The sequence below is a fragment of the Symphodus melops genome (assembly GCF_947650265.1).
Source record: "Symphodus melops genome assembly, chromosome: 2".
Taxonomy (NCBI): domain Eukaryota; kingdom Metazoa; phylum Chordata; class Actinopteri; order Labriformes; family Labridae; genus Symphodus; species Symphodus melops.
The window spans coordinates 27,713,164-27,734,442 of record NC_136692.1 but is presented as its reverse complement, the minus strand read 5'-3'; the positions used below and the strand labels follow the sequence as shown (position 1 = coordinate 27,734,442).

The window sequence follows — 21,279 nt, the reverse complement described above, 5'->3', positions numbered from 1 at the left end:
TGTATCTACAGGTATATGTATGTATGTATATGGTGTGGATATGTATGTATGCACATAGGTTTGTGTTTATATATGTATGTATGAAGGTATGTTTGTATGCATGAAGATATGTATATAGGCATGGATCTATGGGTGTATGTATGTGTATGTATAAAGGTATGTATGTTTGAGTGTATGTATGTTTATATGTATGTGTGTATGCATGTATGTATAAAGGTATGTATGGAGGAATGTCTGTATGTGTGTATGTATATGGTTTATGTATGAAGATATGTTTATAGGCATGTATCTATGGGTGTATGTATGTGTATGTATAAAGGTATGTATGTAGGTATGTTTGAAGGTATGTATGATTGAGTGTATGTATGTATGTTTATATGTATGTATGTATGCAAGTAGGTATGTATGTATATATATGTATGTATGTGTGTGTATATATATATATATATATAGGTATGTGTGTATGTATTTATGTGTGTATGTATGTGTGAATGCGTGTATGTATGGAGGAATGTCTGTATGTGTGTATGTATATGATTTATGTATGAAGATATGTATATAGGCATGTATGTACAGGTATATGTATGTATGTATGTATGTGTGTATGTATGTATGTAGGTATGTGTTTGTATGTATGAAGATATGTATATAGGCATGTATCTATGGGTGTATGTATGTGTATGTATAAAGGTATGTATGTAGGTATGTTTGAAGATGTATGATTGAGTGTATGTATGTATGTTTATATGTATGTATGTATGCAATTAGGTATGTATGTATATGTATGTAGGTATGTCTGTATGTATTTATGTGTGTATGTATGTGTGAATGCATGTATGTATGAATGGATCTTTATGTATGTACATAGTTATGTATTTATATAAGTATGTATGTATGTATGAAGATATGTATGGAGGAATGTCTGGATGTGTGTATATATATGGTTGTATGTATGAAGATATGTATACAGGCATGTATGTACAGGTATATGTATGTATGTAGGTATGTGTTTGTATGTATGAAGATATGTATATAGGTATGTATCTATGGGTGTATGTATAAAGGTATGTATGTAGGTATGTATGTTTGAGTGTATGTATGTATGTAAAGATGTATGTATGTATGAAGATATGTACTTTATATAGGGATGTATCTACATACTGTACATGTATGTACATATGTATGTAGGTGTGTGTGTATGCATGTATATACTGTATGTTTATATGGATTTATGTACATAGGTATGTATTTATATAAATATGTATGAAGGTATATATGTAGGAATGTGTTTGTATGTATATAGACATGTATCTATGGGTGTATGTATGTATGTGTAAATATGTGTGTATGTATGAAGGTATGTATTTGGGTATCTATGTTTGAGTATGTATGTAGGCATGTATGTATGCATTCAAGTATGTATGTACATATTTATGTATGTAGGTATGTGTGTATGGATGGATGGATGTTTATATATGTACGTATGTACAGAGGTATTTATTTATATAAGTAGTATGAAGGTATGTATGTAGGAATGTCTGTCTGTATGTATGTGTATGTATGTATTTGTGTATGTACAGTATATGGTTGTATGTATGAAGATATGTATATAGGCATGTATCTACAGGTATATGTATGTATGTAGGTGTGTGTATATGTATGTATGTATGCACATAGATATGGATTTATCTAAGTATTTATGAAGGTACAGTATGTATGTAGGTATGTTTGTATGAATGAAGATATGTATGTATGCAATCAGGTATGTATGTATTTATATGTATGTAGTTATGTGTGTGTATATGTATGCATGTACTGTATGTATGTATGTATGTATGGATGGATGGATAAAAGAATGTATGTATGAGTGTTTGAATGTATATGTATATATGGAGGTAGATATTTATTATGGATGTGTATGTATGTGTGTGTATGTAGGTATGTGTGTGTATGTATGTATGCAAGTGGGTATGTATGCATCTATATATGTAGGTATGTATTTGTATGTATGTGTGTATGTATATATATCTGTATGTGTATGTATGTATGAATATATGTATATAGGCATCTATCTACATGTGTATGTATGTGTGTATTTATTTATGTGTGTGTATGTGTGTGTGTATGTATGTATGTATGTATGTATGTTTGTTTGTATGTGCATAGGTATGTATCAGTATGTATGTATGTATGAAGGTATGTATGTATGAAGGTATGTATGTAGGCATGTCTGTATGTGTGTGTATGTATGTGTGTATATGGTTGCATGTATGAATATATAGGCATGTATCTACAGGTATATGCATGTACAGTATGTATAAAGGTATGTATATAGGTATGTTTGAAGGTGTGTACGTTTGAGTGTATGTATGCAGGTATGTATGCATTCTTTGTATGTTTATGTGTGTGTGTGTATGTATGTATGCAAGTAGGTATGTATGTATTTATATATGTATGTATGTAGGTATGTGTGTATGTATTTATGTGTGTGTGTGTGTGTGTGTGTGTGTGTGCGTGCATGTATGTATGTATGTATGTATGTATGTATGTATGCAGGTATGTTTGTAGGTATGTATTTGTGTGCATGTCTGTCTGTATGCATGCATGTATACATCCATGGATAGATGGATGGATGGATGTACAGTATGTATGGATGTACAGTATGTATGTATGTATGTATGTATATATGTATGAAGGTGTGTATGCAGGTATGTCTGTGTGTTTGTTTGTCTTTATATATTCTTGTATGTGTATGTATGCATATATGAAGGTATGTATGTAGGTATGTATTTATATAGCTATGTATGTATGAACGACTGCATGAGACTATGTATGTATTTGCATATGTATGTGTTTATGTATATAAGTATGCAGGTGTGTATCTATGTATGGATGGATGTACAGTATGTATATGTGTATGTATGTCTTTATATGTTATTGTATGTGTATGTATGTATGCATGGATGACGATGTGTGTGTATGTATAAAGGTGTGTATGTATATATAAAGATGTGTATGTATGTTTTTGTATGGATCTGTTTATATATGTGTATATATGTATGTAAGTAAGTACATATTTATGTGTCCATGAATGTATTTAGGTATCATTTATGTATTTATTTGTATTTATGTATTTGTATGTATCAGTTTATGTATCAGTGTATGTATGTGTATTTGTATGTATGTATGTATGTATGTATGTATGTATGTATGTATGTGTATGCATGTATGTATTCATATACTGTATTTATGTAGGTATAAATGCATGTATGTGTGCGTGTTTGTGTGTACATGGTATGTGTAGAGTGTTTGGATGTACTGTATGTATTTATATGTGTATGGGTGTTAGTATTCATATGAGTATATATGTATGTAGTTTTATATGTATATATATATATATATGCTTATGTATGTATGTTGGTATGTATGTATGTTGGTATGTATGTATGTATGTATGTAAGTAAAGTAAAGTAAAATTTATTTATATAGCACTTTTCGCAGGCAGGGGCCACAAAGTGCTTCACAAACAGGGTTTAAAAACATCACAAGCAATACATATGTATGTATGTATGTATGCATGTATGTATGTATGTATGTATGTATGTATGTATGTATGTATGTATGTATGCATGTATGTATGTGTATGCATGTATGTATTCATATACTGAATTTATGTAGGTATAAATGCATGTATGTGTAGAGTGTTTGGATGTACTGTTTGTATTTATATGTGTATGGGTGTTAGTATTCATATGAGTATATACGTATGTAGTTTTATATATATATGCTTGTTTATGTATGTTTGTATGTATGTATAAAGGTATGTAAGTATGTATGTATATATCTATATACTGTATGTATGTATGTATGAGTGTATTTTTTCATATATGAAATATATATGTATATATGTGTGAAGATATTTATGTGTATGCATGTATGTATATATGTAGGTGTGTATGTATTGGTGTATATATGTATGTTTTGTAGCGTAACTTAAGGGTGTATTAAATTGGGCGCCAGACAGACCACTAAGTCCGTCAATACATTGTATGAAAGTAAATTAAAGCACACTACGAAGCAAAATTAAATCAAGTTGAAATCCATATATTTAACACAAATTCAGGACAAACAACCATTTCATTCTTTGGATAACTTTTGAAACACAACATAACCAAAAATGTCCCAACGCTTTGGGGTTTTATAACCCTCAAAAAACAGTCCAAAGTTTATGTCCGTTCAAAAAATGAAAAATACATTAATGAAGCAAAAGGGGCTTGAGAGCTGAGTGGGTGTGTGTGGGGGAGTGTGTGTGTGTGGTGGAGTGAGTATCTTTGAGTGGGTAAAAAGGAAGGGGAGCCTGGTTTGGGAAAACAGGGGAAGTCTGGAGATGAGGTAGGAGAGAGAGGGGGGATATCACCTGTCCAGGGTTTTTTTTGGAGTAGAGCGGTTGAGTTGACAGTCGTCTTCTCCCAGTCATTTAAACATGAATTGATCCATGCCGACTGGATCATGCAGATCCCTGCTCCCAACAATCCCAGTGGGACCCACAGTGGTTTAAAGATCCAGAGAATCAAGGCAAAAACTCCAAAAGTTCAGCACCTCCACAAAAACATTAAAGGGCTTTACCTCCTTTCCACCTTTCTCCTCTCTTCTTCACTGTCTGTCTCTTTTTTCCTCTTTTTCCATCTCACCTCCTCCCCCAGGTGCAATCACTCCTAATTTTCTTCCCTTCAATGACACGCCCCTTTTTTCCTCTGCTGTGCAGCAGGTTGCCTCTGCACCCTGACTGCTACAGTTTGTATGTATGTATGCATCCACGTATGTGTATTTAACTTAATAAACTTAAGGATGTTTGTTGGATTGAATCTGTATATGTATTCATGAAGTAAAGTATAATAAATGTGTTCATAAAAAATGTTTCTGTCAAACAATCAGTCCATTAGTCTTTATTTGTAAAAAATGTTTTTTTTCATAGACCCCCGACATAAAGCTATGATAATAAGTCATCTATAAACATGTACGCATAAACACTATCATGAAAAAGAAATGTGAACGACTAATATTTATAATTACAGCAGTTATTGTCAAATGGCTCAATTAATAATTTTTAATGTAAGAATGGACACAGTATGTTTTTTTTGTATATAGATGCATACATACAGTCATATTCATTTTGATCTGCATACATACATACATACATACATACATACATACATACATGAACACATATATCCCTCGTCTTGTGTTAGCTTTCTGTTACCATCTCTTATGTTAACGGGTCGGTTTTGACCCATGTCTTAAATCAGCTGTAAAATACACTGAAAACAATTATCTATCATCCAATTTGTTTCTCATCTCTTGGTTACCTTGTTAGGCTTCCTTATCCATGAAAATATTGGTTTTAATATTTTTGGTGTGGGCCATTGGGCCTTTTTTTTGTCAGTATACCCCTCGATTTCAATTTTAAAAAATGGTAAAATGAACCTCAAGAGAATTGTATAAATAAATAAAAGGTTGTTGTGTTACCTGACTATTACTGAGGGGTATTAGAACACATCTCTTAAATAAATTTGTTTTATTTATTTTTTCATTTTAATAATTTTAACTATAGTAACATCTATGGTGTTACGGGTCAATTTCGACCCATATATATTTACTATTATTTTTCCATTACTTGGTGGATGTGGGTCCACAACACAAATGCATTATATGCAGATACATCGAGGATGTTGTAAAACACAACACCTCTGGCCCTGGGTTGAACATCAGTGGAAGAAGCTGCACCCATGTGTCCCAGACATCCCTGATGGGGGCAAGCTTGTCAGATCTTGCTCTGGTTGTCAAATCTGAGGACTCTTGATATCATATGAAAGGTCTGAAGTGACATTGTTGCCTGGAAAATATTTCTACCTGTCGATGCATCCCAGAGACTATCAGTGGCCTTATTGCAGGATCTGTACACTCCAGCAAAAAAAAGAACACCAATATAAGCATCCAGGTATTCCTCATCCATGTTTTTCCACATGTCGCCATGGACTTTTTTTCCTTCAAGGTTTGTCATAGCAATGATGACTCTTTTTAGTGACAATGGCATAAATAGCTCAAAACATGTCTTGATGTCAGTGACTCTCGTCACAGCAAACCTTGAGATTCCAGGGGTCATTTTGATGACATTTGCAGCAGCTACCCTGCCATGTAAATCATGATGTAATGAGCTGCAACAGATCTCACCATTTTTGGACTTGAATCTTTCAGCAGGAGTAGCTTCACCACCGGTGAACTCCTCATCAGACTCATCAGATGTGTCTGTGTCTTCTGGATGATACTCCACATTGTCTTTCTCCTCAGAAACCTGTTCATCCGTATCACTATGCTGCTCTGTGTCCACTCCCTCATTTTCAGCAAAAATATTATCCAGAACTTCTTTCACTGTAAATCTTTTTTTCATTTTTGCATGCTGCAAATTGGAGATGTGCACTCTGCAAGTCACCAACTCTATACTGAATTGACCTCACATGTCTGGAAATGCCTGTCGTTGTTTGTTTTGTTTTTGTACTGGATAACAAGGTAAAATGAGAATCCCCTAAAGCTCACATGATTGGAAGAGGAGCTGGCTGTCAGTGTGTGTTCAATTTTGGCTCTAATTATTGCTTTATAATCTTATTTTTATAACTGGGTCAAAACCGACCCTAACAACACCAAGGTCATAATTTTAACCAGAGCATTTTACAATTTAGTGAAAACCAAAAAAAATGTTTTATTTTGTTGAAATAGAGATTCCTGACAAAGTCAAAAAGCCTTGATGCAAAAAAAAAAAGTTACGTGGTTCTTTTATGCATTTAAAAACTAAAACGGGTCGGTGCCGACCCTAACACAAGACGAAGGATATACATTAGACAAACGTACATTCATGAAAAAAACAAGCATGCACACATAAGTAAATACATATATTAAAACATACATAGCATGCATACAGCATACTGTACATACATGCAAACATTCATGAATCTTGTTATCCACATGGACAAACAAACATGTTTGCTTTCATACATACATTAGTATACACATAGCCTATTTTATGAATACATTTAGTACATTCATGTATAAGAATAGATATATGTATGTATACATTCAATTGTACAGAAGCACTTAAATAAACACCAACCTACACTCACACACACACACACACACACACACACACACACACACACACACACACACACACACACACACACACACATGCATCTATTCATGCATACATGAATACATCAGATAAACATACAGTCATACATGTATGCATTTATTCATACTAACATAGTACATAGTACAAACAGATCTCCTTGAGCAAATATCTAATTCACTCACATACATATTTACTCAAACATACATTCACATACTTATTTTTCTCCTTATATTCTCCTCTCACATACACACATTTAAAGAATGTACATATAGGCTATGTGAGAGGAGGATACATGGAAAGGCCATAATGAAACACAGACTTTACGGCCCCTCATGCTCATCCAAACAAGGGTGCAGGAAGGAGTTGGCTCTTTAGGAAACTATAAGCAGATGGATAGTTCCTACAGAAGCAGAGGAAATAAAGCTTTAAGTTTTTTTATTTTTTAAGAATATTTCCTTAGCTCATGTTCATGTATCTGCATTATGTGTTTACATCCTGAGTAAGTTGCTTAACTGAGAATACGATCATGACTTTGTGGTGTCATTTATTTTGTCGATGACTCGAACTTCTTCATCCTCCCTCTGCCCCTAAGAGCGCCTCACCCCTCCTGCTTTGTTCTTCTCTCCTATGACCCTGCCTAATACAGCATGTGATTCGATTGTCCCCACTCTCTGTGTTTGCGTACTTTCAGCCTCTCACTTTTTGTTTAGTGGCCAAAATCAAAGTGCAGCCGAGCAGAAGGTGCTTAATGTGTCTCAGCAGACAGTGGTTTTCAACATGAGGTTAAAATCTGGAGCTGGTGGCGGCTCAGTTCATTAGTAATATTTTAACGGCTCATTGGACAAAATGAAAATATTATACCAGTGGGAGGGATGCAAGTGTGGATTCTAGATTTCAGGCTCTCTGCACACTTCACACCCCGAGGCGCTTCAATACATGCCCACACTTATCTAGCCTGTCAGTGAACTCCTGTTCAGCGATCTGTGAAAACATTAAGACACAAACACTCACCACAGGGTGTGTCACGCCAAAATGTTCATCTCTGGGAACAAGAGAACAAATGTCAAAATAATTTTAAAAAGAAAACAACAGCTATGTTTTAGTTCTGCTAATATTCACAAAAATAAAAACACAAACTCAAATTTCCCACGTTCCTGCTGCTATCTCAAACCTCCAGCCTTCTAATTTAATGACTTTACCTCTTTACTCTCCAGCGTGCTTTTTTTTATTAATAAAAATAACACACACTCAAAAAAACGTGTCACAACAAAGTTTGTCCAAATACATCTGCAGCAAAGTCAAATACATGCCAGGACGTTCAGCATTGTCACAAGTCAGTGTTGATTTAGTTATGGCAGCCTACAATAGCCAAATGTGCCAATACTGATTTCTGTTTAGAAAACAGAATTCCACTTTAGATACTGCACCAATTCCAAAACACTAACAACAATCCAAACAAATACAGTAACTTTAAATTGCTTGATGATGAAAAAGTATGTAGAAAACAACAACAAAATAGATCAACTAAGAGAAACACTTTAAATTGCCCTGCAGGGACAAATAAAGTTTTTTTTAATTGAATTGAATTGGATTCAGTCATTCTTCCGATACAGTGCAGCCATGTGGTTGCTGTATCGGTCCGTCGTGGTCAAGAAAGAGTTAAGCTGAAAGCCGAAGCTCTCGATTTACGGATCAATCTTCACTCCTGACCTCACCTATGGGTCATGACCAAAAGAACAAGATCCTGGATACAATTGGCTTCCTCCATAGGGTGGCTGGGTGCACCCTGAAGCTGCTTCCTGGTTCCCTTATTTGCATCGAGTACATACAATCCTACAAGTTGCTTCCTCCATGTGCATCTTAGCCCCTCCCACCAGAGACGTCCTTTCGACATCAGCTGATCACGGCCTGCTGTCAGTCAGCCTAACAACTGTTTGTATCCATACAAATACACACTGTATTATTTCTAATCAAATACACACAGTAACAGTGTTCAGTCTCTTTACGGGCATGTCCCGCTGGGAGGAGGCCTCGGGGTAGACCCAGGACACGCTGGAGAGACTATGTCTCTCGGCTGGCCTGGGAACACCTCGGAGTCTCTCCAGAAGAGGAGGAGGAGGTGTCTGGGGCGAGGGAAGTCAGGGCGTCTCTGCTTGGTCTGCTGCCCCCACGAATCGGGCCCGGTTAAGCAGTGGAAAATGGATGGATGAATTCAGTCATCGCAACTGATGACTCCAGACCTCTAGGAGCAGCTCTGAGCAGCTTGATATCGATCCCAAGAGAAGACAAAGAAAGCCAGTTTATACATCAGAAATGTTTACTATTACATCCTGGTACAAAGGTACAAAAACAATATGGGACAGGTTAGTTATTGTCCTCATGGGCACACATGTACAGGGTTGATCTTTTATTTTTTTTAAAGATTTATTTTTGGCCTTTATTGGAGAGATAGGACAGGGGATAGAGACGGAAATCAGAGAGAGAGAATGGGGATCAACATTGACATATGGGATGCGCCCACTAACCACTGCGACACCAGTGCCCCAGGGTTGATTATTTTTGATGATGCATACATTTTGATTTTATAAACCATAGTTAGGCAAGTGACCTGACGGACAAGTTGGCACGCTGTAGTGGTTTGTCGGGAGCTTTAAAACCCGCCTCAGCTCCAGCTCTCAGCCTGTCATTAGGATGAAAGTCTGGGTGAGACAGGATTTCCAGTGTGGTGGTTTCTGCTGTCAGTGGTTGCAAATCTGAGCGATGGTTTGCATTTTACAGCTTTTAGACAGTTCCTAAACAAGACCGACTATGCTCAATATGCTCATCTTGAGAAACACAGGCCAGATAAAGAAAAGTCAATTCAAACAAGCTGGTAAAAAGAATATAGTCCCCCGTCTCCTAAGACAGCTTGGGAAAGTATCTGGAGGAATATTAAACAGACCTCAAAGAATCCTAATCACCAATCCATTATTTAAGATTTGTGCACCGGACTTATTTTACACCTGCAGTATAACTAGATATAGTCTTCAGTTCATTTCATCTCCTCTATGTGAATTCTGTTCACAAGGTGGTCTAGGTTATGTTCTGGGAGTGTCCTGAGGTGCAGTCCGTTTGGTTACATGTTACTAAATCACTGTCAGAAATTCTCAGTAAGGTGTTTTCTAAGTTGCCCTTTAATGTGCTTTCTAAATGACCGTTCCCTGGTCCCTATGTCTGTACATGAGAAAAGAATTTGGCGTGGTTCGGTGGAAACCGTCACAAACACTTTCATTAAAGCTCTTGTGCTGTTTTGTGTCCTGCTGTTTGATAGTTTAAGGCCCTGACACGACAAAAAGGTCATCGGCGTTGGCCATCACCGCTACGTTTGGGGTAATAATCGCTGTCGAAATGGGAAGCGCCTCTTCTATTCTTGTTACACTAAGAAAAGACAAAGGGCAGACTCCAACTCCAACGCCATTTTCAGCTTTTTATCAGACATTAAAACAGGTTTATCTATCCACATTCTTCCTCATCTTATCCCAGTTTCACTTTGATAGGACAACTAGAGACTACAGCTATGATCGTTCTTGTTATATAGGCTAATATGTGATTTCCTATGTATTTTGCATCTCCTTTTTATACTATTTATTATGTATGTGTATGATATATGATATGGACCTCTGTCTGCAATAAAGCTTGTAATGTAATTTAGCATTCAGCCTTCATAGTTAAGGTTTGAGAACACGGTAAAAAGGCCTTTTTGAAACTGTTTTGATGAATGTCGTCGTATTTAATGAGCTTTGTGTCCCCAAAGTTTTTGTACTTATATTATAAAGTATGCTACCTTCTGAAAAAAGGAGTTGAAACACTACAAAGCCTGAGCACACGTACTCAGTGGAGGTGATTTCAGTGTGTGTGTGTGTGTGTGTGTGTGTGTGTGTGTGTGTGTGTGTGTGTGTGTGTGTGTGTGTGTGTGTGTGTGTGTGTGTGTGTGTGTGTGTGCTCTGGTGCAGACTAATGATTACTGTGTATCGATGTAAACGATGTTCCAAAACAAGCATCAAATCAATCCAACGATGAAATGGGCCTCAGTGTGCAGGTATGTCTGCAAAAATGTCTAATACTAAATGTACAAAGTGTGTGTGTGTGTGTGTGTGTGTGCGCACGCACATGGAAAACAATGAAATAATGTGTCCATTATGTTTCCATGAATATTTTGCGAGCTGAATGTCAAACAACAGCGTGCAGATGGAATATTTGAACACCTAGAATTGAAATAAAATACAAACCTGACATTTATGTTCGAAAACAGCAGAAGGGGGAGAGCGAGAGAGAGCGAGAGAGAGCGAGAGAGAGCGAGAGAGAGCGAGAGAGAGAGAGAGAGAGAGAGAGAGAGAGAGAGAGAGAGAGATATTTTAACCCTTTATGGTGTATGCATTCACATTGTGATAATAGGAAATAAACATCTACATTTTATAACAAGTTTTGAACCATATCAGATTCTCGGGGTAATACTGCTCTGTTAGGTTTGTGAATTGCTGCAGAGCTAAGAATTTCTTCACAAAGTGTTATACAGAATCAAGTGTTGGACATTTGTGAGATTTTTTCATTACTCTTAAACTAAAACATTAGTGTTCATTTCGATGTCTTCATGCAGTCACGTATATAAACACACACACACAGTAGGAAACCTTTGTTCAGGAGTTAATCTGTACTTTCTGATAAACGTGTTTAAATACTGGGAGCCTTGAACTGCTATTGTTGATGATGTGGTATCAGATAAGTATCCCTATGTTTGATCTTCACTAGAATGATGTTGAGGTTTAAAAATATATCATGAAGTCGGGCTGTGAAACTATAGGTGTCTCACAATTCGATCCAAAGTCTGTTTTTTAATGAGTACATACTTTTAGGTGTCATTTGTGACACTTGATGAATTTGCGTTTTTTTCTGGGCAGAATCTGTGAGCTCGGGAGTGTTAACGCGCCGAGAAGAAAAACGCTGTACGCCCGTCCCGTCTCTATGGAGCAGCGAAAAGGTGAGAGTTTCAAAGAGCTAGCCTTAGCACTTAGCAGGGAGGGACTGACTAGCAAAACAAAAATAGACTTTTGAAAGTTATGAATCTACTTAAAATCCCAGAAGAGAAGAATCTTGATTTTATTCCCCACCTCCATCATGACGACACTAGTCTGATAATAAATGAACAGTCGATGCTTCGTGTCTCCAGGTTTTATTACCTCCTGCCGCTCTCAAAGCAGACGTGTACAAAGAACAGTAAGAAGACAGGACTGGGTTAGGGTTAGGGACTGAACACAGATGAAGTCCATACACAGAGTAGATGGTACACGTCATGTAAACAGCACGTCGCACACTTTAGTGTTCAGCTTGTTTGCAGGCAGTAAAGAGCTCAAACTCGATCTCAGTGAATGAAAACCGTTAGCGTGATGATAAAAAGATTCTGCAGGTACAAAAAGACATTTTGAAAACACCTCCGTCTGAAGGAGGAAGCAACTCCTCAAGGTTAAACACATTTAACTACACTCAGTTTCTCCCCCAGGACGAATACATTAAAAACATCCTTTAAACAAAAATATCATCTATGAAAAGAGAACGAGTCCTTTTTCCTTTCTTCTAACCGCTTGAATGAAGTTTTACATTTTTCAAACTGGGTCAAAAGAAAAGTGACTTATTTAGTGGTTTACATGATGAAAGTGTTGCCAGTCAAACAGGCTGTAACAGAATAACCGCAGTAACTGGGCTCGACGTGTCGTCTAAACAGGACCGTTATTCCGAGCGTCTGACATTAACGGGAAGAGTCCCTCCAGAGAGAGACGGCTTTGTTCTAGAGGATTCTTTGAACCACAATCAGCCGGGACGTCCGTCTCCAGGAAGACACCAACTCCATGAACAAAAAGGTTTATTGCTTCAGCTGCATGACGACAACAAGGATGAGCACGACACCAGATGTACAACTTCTATACAAGTCTAGTAAAAATCAAAGGATACCGTTACATGTTTCAAAACCAGCTCAAATGTGTGCGTGTGATTTCACCAGTATTAGCCGCTTCTAAATCACCATGAATGGACACAAGGTTATGACGACGGAGCTTCATTATAGCAACTGAAAAAAACACTTCTGTTTGAAAGAGACGAAAACGTAATCTTAGAAGTCGTCAGCTGACTTTTCTATTTGAACCGACTCTCGCTGCTTTCTGTCTTTTGACTGAAGATCTGTCATCTCCTTCAAGCATATTTACTCTTTGTTTACTGATCACTCTATTAGTGATCATATTGTTTCAAAACATATGGTGTTCAAAAGTGCCCAATATTGTGACAACCTGCTGCCTTCAAACAGCCGTCAGTGGACATCCTCGGCCCTGACGTTGTACACATTGTGATTACTTTGATACATTTTAAAAACGATACAGTGGCTGTATTTTAATGATCACTAATAAAAAAATAAAAATAAAAGCTTGAAAGAAAAAAGAAAAAATAAGGATTACAGATCGTTAACCATTGCTGTTGTCTTTGTGTAATTTAGACCTCGGGCAGGAGTTTGCAATTTTTAGTGATGAGAAACAAGAAGTGACCCAACATTAGAGGAGTTTTTGTTGACCTGGTTTTAATATTTTTAGCTTTTTGTTAAAATTGTATCAAAGCTTAAAAATTGGTTATTTTTTACTCGAGCAGTAACTTTAAATCAGATTCATATTTTTGGTACTTTTTAGTCAATAAGACCCCAAAAAATAAAAAAGAGGGCCCGGGTTTAAAAATACAAGAAAAAACCTGAAGTCAAATCAAGACGTAACTTCTCCCCGTTTGTAAAATAAAAAGATTTAGTGGAAAGTTCCAGCGTTGACATTAAAGGTCAGATAAAATGTGAAGGTGCCTCTTCTGACTCTGTGAACTTGTTTAAAGGAGAAAGAAAGGACAGGTGTGCAGACATGAGACCATCTGATCCACAAACACCAAACATTAACAGCCTCCTGTTTCCTTAAGCCCAAAGGGAGGTTAAAAAAAAAAAAAAAAGCACCTCCACCACCAACATCCACAAAGAGTGAGGCGTGAAATTATCTTGAATATCCGGTTCATCAAAATATCAAAAGACACCAAAGTCGAGGTGTCCTTCAGTTTTTCTTTGGACAAAGCAGGGGACAAGAAGACCTGCAGGAACGAGGCATCAAAGTCCCTTTCAATCTCGTCCCACTTCCTCCTCTTCCTCTCCTCGCTCAGCAGCTCCCCAAGGTGGGCTCTTTGCATTTTTTCACTTGGTCGCGCCGCTCAGCATTCCAGGGTGGTTAATGGAATTAAAATCAATGACAATCTCAGTCCTCTTGGGCTCGAACTGCCTGCAAGAACACAGAGAAACCACGACACACACACACACAAAGTCAGGCGTGGAAAAACACGGAAGAAAAACATGCAGGAGGATGAAGGTCTTTATACGTCGCACTTTCATCCCATCCGTCCCCCCACACAAACACATCCTCACAATGTCGGGGGGGGGGGGGGGGGGGGGGGGGGGGGGAAGAGAGAGAGAGAGAGAGAGAGAGAGAGAGACTTTAAAGCCTCTTTAACAAACGAACAGGACTTGATGAGGGATGTGTGTTCATGAGGAAGGTTGCATTCACAGACCCTTTTAACACGTGGGACAAAACTACAGCTGCACGTGCACGACTGAAAAGAAGGTTTCTTTGCAGGCTGCCCCTAAACTCTCCCCGAGTCATCACACGTCTCTCACAGCGTCAAGTTCCTCTCTGTTGGACATAAACATAATAGACATAAACGCAGCTGTCTTAATGTTGCATCAAAGATGGCAGGCGGGTCAAGTGTGACGCTATGACGACATTTTTGCGACGTTTAATTTGGATGTAAGAGGCTGGCAGGAGACACTCGGGGTAAAGTCAGGGTGAATAATTCAGCTGTTTTTAAAGTTCACTCGTGCAGCTCATCTGTTTGGGTGCATGTGTGAACACACAGAATGAACTCAGGAACATTTCAGGCATGCACTCCTGACAAGATCTCCATAACTTCAGGAGGTCGGGTATACGATGCTGTAATATAATATCAGTGCTGTGATTAGTGCGACGGGACATTTTCAGCTACAGTGAGGGGAAGAACATTCAAACAGAAAATGAATGCTGCCGTTTAATGAAGTGCACTTCTATGGTAGAGGCGTCGTGCAGACAGGTGATGCGTCGTGCAGAGATCACAGGATGTAAAACCCCTCTCCCCTCTTATTCGTTTAAAGTCTGTTCTCTGGAAAATACGCCGCTGCGTCCTCACTCGGACTTCATGTGTGTGGCAGGAGAACCAGGAAAGGGCTGGTTGTGTTACACACAGCTCCTCCGGAAAGTTCCCAGAGACCTCACACTCTGAGTGTTATATATCCGAGTTAAGATCGATTTAAAAAGGATTAGAAAAGCAACAACCACATTCAACATACACGCAAAAATAAAATTTAAAAAAACACCAGGGGGTCGTGGTAGAGAAACTCCGAGGACTAATTGCAGCTTGTTGCCTTCACACAAACCGCTCCTCCTGTCAGGAGTTTTCTGTGAGTGTGAAATGACTTTTAAAAAGGATGATATAAACGGATCACATCAGGTCACTCTGGCTTCATGCAGAAATGTTAGTTTGGTACATGCAGCTTAATCTGAGGATATCCATGACTTTTGTGCTTGTGAAAAACCGGCGTTATAGATCGCTGTTTCCTTGGTATTTATTATAACTATGCATTTAAACTGAAAAGATAAAAGGTAAAAAAGTCACATTTCATCCTGCAAAGTGAAAAAAAAAAAAAAGAAAAGAAGGTATTTTAAAGCGACGGCGTCTTGCTAAGATCAGAGCTAAGCTAGCCCAGCTTCCCCTGACTTACATCCATCCACAGGAAATTGTAATGGACGGACCGGGACTCAGGCTGATCCAGGAACAGGAAATTACAGACTGTAGTGTTATCATCTCACAGAGAGCGACAGGCGACGCAGCGTGCCGTGCCGTCCAGACGGATGAGGGGAGTTGTAGTCTTTTCCTTTCAGACTCGCAGGTCGGCACATTTTGAGTCCTTTGGGCGTCTCATGAAGAAAAGACGTCCCCCGTGTATCGGAGAGTGTTTTCTTTGAGGTAAGGACGCAGAGTCGTTGACTCACCTGTATTGAATTCCTGCCATGCTCAACAGCTTCCTGGAGGCGACCATCTCCGGCGTGTGGTGGTACTTATCAGAGAGATAGATCACTTCCTTCAGACCTGGACAGAGAGAGGAAACACCAGCGTGACACGTCTTTCTGCTTTTATTCTTTGAAGAGGAGGAGAGAGAGAAGAGATCGTCATAGTGAGGAAGAGCTCATGCTGTCACATTCAGAGCTTCATTTATTGGAGACAATGAGAGGAACTAACTTTTTATCGTATCAGAAAGAAAAGCTGCTCACATGCACCAACATGACAGTGAAGACCGAAGTGGTTTCAATGCTGCTCTGTAGAAGGAGGCATTTAAAACCTCAAATCAACAGAGGGAGTTATGAGCGCTTTATTGTCACTCTTCAGTTTTCTTCTGTACTTTTTGGACATGTAACTATGTTGAGTACAGCGCTGTAAAAAGAAAGATCCAGATTCTCTCTCTCTCTCTACACCACGTGATCGTCACATCTTAACTCATTTTATAAATGTGCAGTTTCGAGGGAGACGACTCGGCCAGACTGAGGGAGAAGGAGCGCACACACCTGCTCGAGTAGGAACGAGACACGAGATCTCACAGAGACTCACGTGATCACACGTGATTTCAGAGGAAAAAAAAAAAAAAGACCATAAACATCATTTTAACTGGCTCTCCTGTTTGTTGTGCAGCGAAAAATGGAAAATGAGAAAAACAGTCCGGATGAGATCCGGGCTGAGCAGACACATCATGTGAAGATTTATACAACTGACAGTGCGAGCTGAGTGCGAGGTGTCAGACTGCTCTCATTGGTCTCAATGCTGCGAGCGTTGAAGTTATGGAACTCGCTCGACTTTAAAGGATCACCTTCTGAAGTTTGAATCAAGACTGTCAAATATGAAAGTGTTTGGGTTTTGAGGAAAAGCAGCTCATGGCTGTGCTGGATCATCTTACTGTCCAGACTGAATGTGACTCTCAGCCAATCAGAGGCAGTCTGACCTGATCGTCCAATCTTTGACTCGATCAGGATCAGTAAGATAATCGTAGCGACAACTTTTCTTTAAACAAAAAAACCCCTCAGACATACCTCGTATCAGCTGACGGGCCCCATCGCTCTGAGGGGGCCAAAGTCTTCTGTTGAGCTGCCATCTTGAAACAATATAAAATGTGTGTGTGTGTGTGTGCGTTTGCTGTAAACACACACCTGCCTGGATGATGAGCTTGGCACACTCGTTGCAGGGAAACAGAGCCACGTACATGCTGCAGCCTTTCACATCCGCACTGTTCTTGTTCATGATGGCGTTCAGCTCTGCGTGGCACACTGAGAGAGAGAGAGAGAGAGAGAGAGAGAGAGAGAGAGAGAGAGAGAGAGAGAGAGAGAGAGAGAGAGAGAGAGAGAGAGAGAGAGAGAGAGAGAGAGAGAGAGAGAGAGAGAGAGAGAGAGAGAGAGAGAGAGAGAGAGAGAGAGAGACAAATAAAGCTTTAGAGAGGAACAGACCTCCTGAACTGTGATCAAAGACTCTTTAGCAGGCTGAGGCGTCTTACTGTTCGGATACTATCACAGCATTAAATGTGTTTTTTTATTCTCAGGATCCAGCAGAAGAGAAACTCTTAGAAGATCATTTATTTTCTGTCACAGTTGAACCTGAGCACTAAGAGACAGACGGACAGTCGACCTGACAACAGCAGATTAATGAAGACAGATTTCTTCATTTATTGTCCTCTGCCGCCCTCTACTGGCCAATATGTGACACTGCAGCACAGATCATACACAAAGTCTTTAAAAGTGGATCATGTTGAAAATATGAAGTGAACACTGGAGACATGGACACGTCAGGATGAGAGAGGACTTTTATTTTAAACCGGCTTTAAACACTTATTATAACTGAACGACAGCTTCCTGTTAACATCGATACAACTTTAACACTTTTTCACAGACTAAAAGCAAAGTTGTTTCTTTAAATGAGTCTGATGATGATGATGGTCTGGATGTTTTAAGCATCAGACTTTAACGTGGGGGGGAAAGAAATATGGCTTCCTCGTATATGTAGTAAACACACACACAGATCAGACCTCACCGTAGGGATACTTGGTGTCCAGCCGGTCGTCTGCAGAGCGGGACCACGGCAGCAGGTCGTCATCACAGCCGTTTGGCATCCCGTTATAACCGATCCCCACGATCTTATTCTCCTGGTTCACGATACAGGCGCCCACCTACACACACACACACACACACACACACACACACACACACACACACACACACACACACACACACACACACACACACACACACACACACACACACACACACACACACACACACACACACACACACACACACACACACACACACACACACACACACACACACACACACACACACACACACACACACACACACACACACACACACACACACGTTACTATTACAGACGCTCTGTGTGGATTCTACAAGCTGCTGAGACGAACACGGAGGTTCATCATCCAGGAATCTTTGTAGCTCATATAGAGGCGTCTGTATTCAAAGTCTACGATAAAACAAAAAAAGACATTGTGTGTATAAACACACACTGTGTATAAACACACACACTGTGTATAAACACACACACTGTGTATAAACACACATTACGCAGGGCCGTTCATGTACATCATTTCTATGGACAAAAGTTCGATTGTTGTTTGACACAAAGTCGACAAATAAGAATTAATCAGCAGTTCAGGGTTCAGTGTCTTGATAAGGCGTCATGTGAGACATGTCGCTGCAGACGCTGGGAATCAAACCTTTCACCTTCTGGTTGAGAGTCCACCAAGTGTACCACTGAGCCACAGCCGCCCCACTCACAAGAACAACACACATCTGCACACAGCCGCCGTGTTGATCCTGAGAGACGGCGTTTTTAACATCTTTATCTCAGCTGTTCACGATGACACCCGGCATGACGGAGAGCAGGCGTATTTTAAAGAGGTTTAAAAGATGACATTTTTGACTTTCCATCCATTTGATTTGATCATGTTTCAACCAATCGCAGTATTGATCCACATCGATGGATACACACAGACACACACACACACACACCTGAGAACTGGGGTCTTTACTCCTCTGTGCAGACAGGAAAGCCACAGCCATGAAGTACTCGGGCCACTCCAGGTAGTCCTCTCTCTTTCTGCTCGTGCTGCTGCAGATGAACACAGACAAACACGTGAACGCAGCGTCAGATAAACACGTGAACGCAGCGTCTGCACCTTTGAATTCAGCTTGTCTAAACATGTGTGACAAAACACGAATAAAAGAGTCATGTCATGAGAAGAGGCTGAATGTTTATCAGGCCAGGAGTCTCCTCTCTATCAGGGAGCAGACTGCACTTTAAAGAACTCTTCAGGATCAGTTATTAAACTAAGATCATGATGATAAATGATAAAAGACCTGAAACAACAGACTGAGTCATTAACTCATGAAGAAGATGTTTACTGAAGGAATAAATCTACTTCCAAGTAGGAACATTTAATCACAGACTTCACAATCAGACTGCTTTTAACACTTGTGGACATGAGAAATAATGCAGGTTAAGTAGGGTATTTAATGCAAGACAATATGATCACATGTAAGAATGAAAATCTTCACTTGTGTATTTAAAGACTGACGTCATTAAATACAGTGAATGTTTAGTAAATATTTAAATGTTTGTACTTCTGTGGACTGTTTAAAAACATGAGACACATTCTTCCTCCAACATCACAAACAATGTAAAGTCTAACTCTTTGAATATGTTATTTACACATGTAAATGTTTGTTGACTGAACACTTGATCAGTGTGTCAGAGATTGAAGTTTTTACCCGTTCAGAAGAGCAGCCTCCTTCTGCTGCTTGTCCTCCATCCTCCCAGTTTAAACTCTGAAGATGGTCGACGCCTGAGACACGCCGCTCTCATGTCAACACGAAGCCGGAAGAATTCTCCCGCGCGTTTTTAACACTATTCTATGCCCTGAATTCGGTCTGCCAGGAGCACACAATAAAAGCTAAGCTATTGAAAAAATGAGCACAATTAATACTATAGTGATACGACAAGTGTTGCCTTTCCTTCCAAAAGTCACACACTCTGTTTAAGTTATGTAAAAACAACATGAACGTAGGTTTGTCCTGCCTGATCAGGTAAATTCGGGGGCTTAATTTCCTCTTCAGTTCCAGCGTTCGTTCCATTGGTTCATCAGTGTATTGCTGCATTCATGTACTGTCAGATAAATCGGAAAAACGAATGCCCAAGTTTTAAAATGGACATGAACGCCTGCTCAAGTCGCAACAACTCGGAAAATCGGAAAGAATATTTGGTGCCCGACTTGATGTCAGAATCGACATCACATGAGGGTCAAAATATGTTTTGTTAATGTTCACATACTTTTTATTCATTCACATATTGCACAGAACCTACATCAACTTTTTGCTCAAATGTTCTTTGGAGCATCAAGGCTTTTTGGTGCTGTTGTTTCAACCCTAACTTCAGCTCTAAAGATTACTAGTTTAATTAATGACATGCAGGTAAATAATATATACATTTTTAATCTTGCTTTATTTTATTTATCAGCTATTGAACCTCAGGCCAGAGGAGCTGTTTGTCAACAGGCAAGGCAGGCAACTGCTTGGGGCCTCAGGCCAGTAAGGGGCCCTTGAATGTTGACAAACTGCAGCAGTAGCTCAAAATGTGAACATTTTGCACTGACAGTAGGAAACCTTTCTGACAGGCTCGTCTAACAGCATGCACTCTCATTGCCCTGCTTAGCATCTCATATTATTCCTGTGAAAACCAAAGTTCATCAAAGAAATTGTCATTGTTTTTTTTCCATTATACTGTATATTGCCTGATTGCGCATGGCCTATGTGTGAAGGCTGTGGTAAGTAAGTAAGAAACACTCTAAGCAATTTTCCATTTTATTACCAAGTTCATAATCATAAAACACCAAACATACA

The 21,279-nt window shown here is 39.0% G+C and overlaps 1 protein-coding gene across 1 annotated transcript; it reads right to left on the bottom strand.

Annotated features, from left to right (window-relative positions):
- Positions 1–13,062: 13,062 nt before the first annotated feature.
- On the bottom strand, positions 13,063–20,260 carry LOC306842344 (deoxycytidylate deaminase-like). Its single transcript, XM_079372534.1, has 6 exons — positions 20,152–20,260; positions 19,393–19,492; positions 18,392–18,527; positions 17,518–17,634; positions 16,312–16,408; positions 13,063–14,511 (listed from the first exon to the last, which is right to left on the bottom strand). Exons 1-6 carry the CDS (start codon positions 20,190–20,192, stop codon positions 14,427–14,429), a joined length of 576 nt encoding a protein of 191 aa, XP_079228660.1. The 5' UTR covers positions 20,193–20,260; the 3' UTR covers positions 13,063–14,426.
- Positions 20,261–21,279: the final 1,019 nt, after the last annotated feature.

What these genes read in the sequence shown, in the direction of transcription:
- LOC306842344 (XM_079372534.1), bottom strand. Translation starts at nt 20,192, where the DNA reads ATGGAGGACAAGCAGCAGAAGGAGGCTGCTCTTCTGAACGG. An exon ending in GAGGCTGCTCTTCTGAACGG is followed by an intron (nt 19,493 to 20,151) that starts GTAAAAACTTCA and finishes GTTCATCTGCAG; the next exon opens with CAGCACGAGCAGAAAGAGAG. An exon ending in GTAAAGACCCCAGTTCTCAG is followed by an intron (nt 18,528 to 19,392) that starts GTGTGTGTGTGT and finishes GTGTGTGTGTAG; the next exon opens with GTGGGCGCCTGTATCGTGAA.